This window comes from Dendropsophus ebraccatus, chromosome 13 (genome assembly GCF_027789765.1).
Source record: "Dendropsophus ebraccatus isolate aDenEbr1 chromosome 13, aDenEbr1.pat, whole genome shotgun sequence".
Lineage (NCBI taxonomy): Eukaryota > Metazoa > Chordata > Amphibia > Anura > Hylidae > Dendropsophus > Dendropsophus ebraccatus.
This window is the reverse complement of record NC_091466.1, coordinates 14,405,643-14,410,243: the sequence shown is the minus strand read 5'-3', so window position 1 is coordinate 14,410,243 and position 4,601 is coordinate 14,405,643. Positions and strand designations below refer to the sequence as shown.

The 4,601-nt window shown below is 45.7% G+C and overlaps 1 protein-coding gene across 1 annotated transcript in view; it reads left to right on the top strand.

Moving 5' to 3' along the window:
* The window catches only part of PEX19 (peroxisomal biogenesis factor 19), an 8,462-nt gene extending 5,431 nt beyond the window's left edge, over positions 1-3,031 (top strand). The window contains exons 7-8 of the mRNA XM_069949489.1: positions 284-328; positions 2,225-3,031. Of these exons, the coding sequence (XP_069805590.1) occupies positions 284-328; positions 2,225-2,305 (126 nt within the window). The 3' untranslated portion in view covers positions 2,306-3,031. The remainder of the gene's footprint in view (positions 1-283; positions 329-2,224) is intronic.
* The last annotated feature ends 1,570 nt before the right edge of the window (positions 3,032-4,601 follow it).

The following is a 4,601-nucleotide window of genomic DNA, read 5'->3' as shown; positions in this document are numbered from 1 at the left end:
AGCAGGAGGAGTAGGGGAAGCTATTCTCTCTCTCTTTCGCAGGAGGAGTAGGACAGGCTCTTCTCTCTCTGGGGCAGGAGGAGTAGGACAGGCTCTTCTCTCTATGGGGCAGGGGGAGTAGGACAGGCTCTTCTCTCTCTGGGGCAGGAGGAGTAGGACAGGCTCTTCTCTCTATGGGGCAGGGGGAGTAGGACAGGCTCTTCTCTCTCTGGAGCATGAGGAGTAGGACAGGCTCTCCTCTCTCCTGAATACTGATTATTTAACCTGTTTCTTTTCCCCTTAGCTGCAGGAGCTGGGACATCCTCCCAAGGAGCTGGCCGGAGACTCGGTAAGTTTGTTTTTACTGTGAATGATTCCCATCTGACACCAGTATCTTCTATATAAAAGGCCGAGCTGCGTAACCTGGGCCTGATCCTGAGTAACCTCATCTTTTACTCCACTCTCCTCCAAAGCTGCATCCACAGTGCCCCCCCTTACCCTATTCCTTGCTGCTATGTACGTGGACTCAGACTGCAGCCGGGTATAAATAGATGATGGGTGTCGTTCCCCTTTAAGGCTCGTACACCCCCCTTGCTGTCTGTACTCCGTTGCTTTCTATTTGAGGGCTCTGGCGTGCTGTGTCGGAGACATCTGCTCTGCTGTGACCAGTTTTGGCTTCTTGGCTCAGCGCTGCAGCTTGTTTACTAACTCTACTTACAGCCTCAGCCCTGGGAGACAAGGGGGAACATAGGGGAGCGTTAACCCCCTGTGTGCCAGAGACTGCAGTCATAAGATCTGGGTGTTATGATCCAGGTCCAGCTGTAAGTTACTGCTGTTATCCTCCTCCCAAGCCGCCCGGGATCTGTTTGCTGGTATTTTGCCCTTTGCATTAGTCACATCTTGAGCTGCACCTCCCAATTCCATTGCAGCATTCACTACTATTATACTGCAGTCACATCCAGAGCAGCATTCCTAATTCTATACATTCACGAGCAGTGCTGATTTTATAGTCCGGTGACTCCAGAGCTGCATTCCCCTTCCTTACACCCCACTCACATACAAAGCTGTATTCACAACCCTTGTACTCCAGTCACTTCCAAAGCTGCATTCTCCCTTTTATTTTTTTTAGCCCAGTTTGATTTGTAGCAGCATTCACTATTCCTATACTGCAGTCCCATCCGGAGCAGCGTTCATGTTTCTTATACAGTACAGTCACATGTAAAGCTGCTCTTATAGTGGTCATACTCCAGTCACAGCCAGAGCAGTATTCATCATTCTTACACCCCATTCAAATACAGACCTGGTCTTATACTCTTTATACTCCAGTCCCATACAGAGCTGCATTCCTAATTTGAATATGTCCAGTTCCATAGCAGCTTTCACTATTATAATAATATAGTCACCTCCAGAGCAGCGTTCATAATGCATATACTCCAGTCATGTGGAACGCTGTATGCGAAACCTATCTGGAGTGGCATGTAATCATATACCGTTGTCAGATCAAGAGCTTTTTTATGCCATAGTCACCTCCTTTTATACCTCAGCGATGCGCTCATAGTTCAGCAGCAGTTTAGTTTCTTTTAAATCAACTGGAGTCAGAAAGTTATACAGATTTGTAAATTTTATTTAAAAATCTCTAGCCTTCCAGCTGCTGTATGTTCTGCAGTAAGTGGTGTATTCTTTCCAGTCTGACACACTGATCTCTGCTGCCACCTCTGTCCATGTCAGGAACTGCCCAGTGCAGCAGCAAATCCCCACAAAAAACCTCTCCTGCTATGAACAGTTCCTGACAAGGACAGAGGTGGCAGCAGAGAACACTGGAAAGAAGACACCACTTCCTACAGGACATACAGCAGCTGATAAGTACTGGAAGACTGGAGATTTTCAAATAGTAAATTACAAATCTGTATAACTTTATGACACCAGTTCATTTAAAGGGGTACTCCAGCGGGGGGCATTTTTTCCCTGGGACCGAGGAGGAGGTGGCTGAGGGAAATTACGTCCACTCACCTCCACGGTTCCAGCGACGGGTCTTGCGATGCGGGACCCGTCGCTGGAACTGTGGAGGTGAGTGGACGTAGTTTCCCTCAGCCACCTCCTCCCCGGTCCCAGAGAAATAATGCCCCCCTGCTGGACTACCCCTTTTAAAAACTTTTTTTTTTTTTTTTTTAAACCTCTGGTGTACTCCTTTATTGGAGAAATTTCTGTGAATGGATTTTGTTATATGGTGTCTTCTCTTGTACAGCCCCCTGGATTGAATTTCGATATGGACAGCATGAACCTAAACTCCGGAAGTGCCAGTGGCGAGCAGTGCCTGATCATGTGATCTAGAAATGCGATGGACAATTAGCATGTAGCGGGAGGCCGGCCTCCATTTTTGGCTGGGCAGTGGACTCTGTGGATAGGCTGTAGGGTGGATTCCTATGTGCACAACCTGTAACACCAGCGACCTCTCCCATTGGCTCTGAAACGCGTTGCCCGGGACAATCTCCCATTTTATCTGAGGCTGCCTTACTATACTTACTAATGTTACTGTCGGAGCTGATGACATGTGGCCCCTTCCCTGCCCCGGGGACTGAAATGCATGTAGCAAGGACAGTGCTGCCTGTACAAGTCATGTGACTACTGTATATTAACACTGATGTCAACCTAGAGCCCCGCCCCCGAGGTTCTCTAGTCGCTGTGAGTTAGAGGGTGCTCCTTATTGCCCGGCTGGTGGTAATGCTGCTATCAGTACACCTGAGGTGCGGAGTGCCCCCCTCACTGATAACAACAACAACAATGCGTTCTATACTGGTAATACTTTCATTACGGACCCAGTTTAAAGCATTGACCTGTACTCTCTTGAGGAAGGGGGGAAGGTGATCCTCTAACTCGGGGATGGGAAACCTTTGGTCTCCCGGCTGTTACAAAACTACAATTCCCCTCATACCTGGAAAGCTAAAGCTTTGGCTGTCCAAGGCATGATGGGATTTGTAGTTTTGCAACAGCTGGGGAGCTCTACCCTAAATGACGGTAGATAAAAATAATAAAATCAAATCCTGAAAATGAATGTGTTCTCTCTCTGTTCTTCTAGTCAGAACCCTTAATCTCGTATCTTCACCTGCATATTCAATTTAAAGGGGATCTCCTCTGTCAATGTGCCATGTTATTTGCAGGGGGTGCTTGCCCCATATGTTGTGGACTATACTGGTCTTTCATATGCATCTATGCATGGTCTCCTGTATATCTGGGCAGCCGGTATGAGGTAACACATACCCTGTTTCTCCAAAAAGAAATCTACCTTTATTTTGCAGGATTTTTGGAGTAGGTTTGCAATATAAGATGTACTCCAAATATAAGCCCTGAGCCGAAGGAGAATGGGCATACCGGAACTCCCAACCATCCGGGGGCAAAATCCGCTTACCTTATCCAGAGTCCTGCCTCCTGAGTCTGGGCTGAATCTACACATAAATTGGCTCATCTCTAACTGGTATACAGTATAGGGTATATGGTATAGGTAAAGGTATACTGCATAGGTTAAGGGTATACAGTATAGGTAACTGACAAAAAGTAAGTAGTGGAAATCAGCTCACCTCCCCGTATGTCTGTTAGGGTCTCAGCATATGCAGGAGGGTGCACGGTTCCTGGCGGTGGCTGTCCGTCGGCAGATAAATGGTTTGTGAATAGTGAGGTTCCGGCACTCCAAAAATCACAGATTTTTGGAGTGCCGGAACCTCACTATTCACAAACCAGTATAGGTAACTGTATACTCTATAGATTACAGGAATCTATATAGGTTACTCGTATACTGTATAGGTAACGGGTATACTATATAGGTTAACAATGAAAGAGAAAAGACGTCTTGCACTCACCCAAAAGTAGTGGAATCTTCAAATTTATTGTAGACAAGGGTGCACAGGCAGGGATGGGGGAAGATGATACGCGGGTACGTCTCAGCAGGCTGCCTCCTGAGACGTGCCCGTGTATCATCTTCCCTATTTCCTGCCTGTGCAACGTTGTCTTCAATAAATTTGAAGATTCCATTACTTTTGGGTGAGTGCAAGACGTCTTTTCTCTTTCATTGTCATTCATTTTCTTGCCTCGTCTGTTCACCACCCTAGGAGTCTGTTGAGTGCTTGCTATGTTCCTGTAATGCTCATGTGGAAGTGGTGCCAACCAGTTCTCTTTTTTTTGCCATACTATATAGGTTACTGGTATACGGTAAAGTTAACGGGTATACTATATAGGTTACTGGTATAGGTAACGGGTATACTATATAGGTTACTGGTATACGGTAAAGGTTACTGGTATACTATATAGGTTACTGGTATACGATAAAGGTAACTGGCATACGGTAAAGGTAACTGGTATACTATATAGGTTACTGGTATACGGTAAAGGTAACTGGTATACTATATAGTTTACTGGTATACGGTAAAGGTAATGGGTATACTATATAGTTTACTGGTATACGGTAAAGGTAACTGGTATACTATATAGGGTACTGGTATACAGTAAACGTAATGGGTATACTATATAGGTTACTGGTATACGGTAAAGGTAACGGGTACACTATATACTGTATTGGTAACCGGTATACTGTATAGTAAACAATTCTAGAAAGGCAAAAAAACGGATGA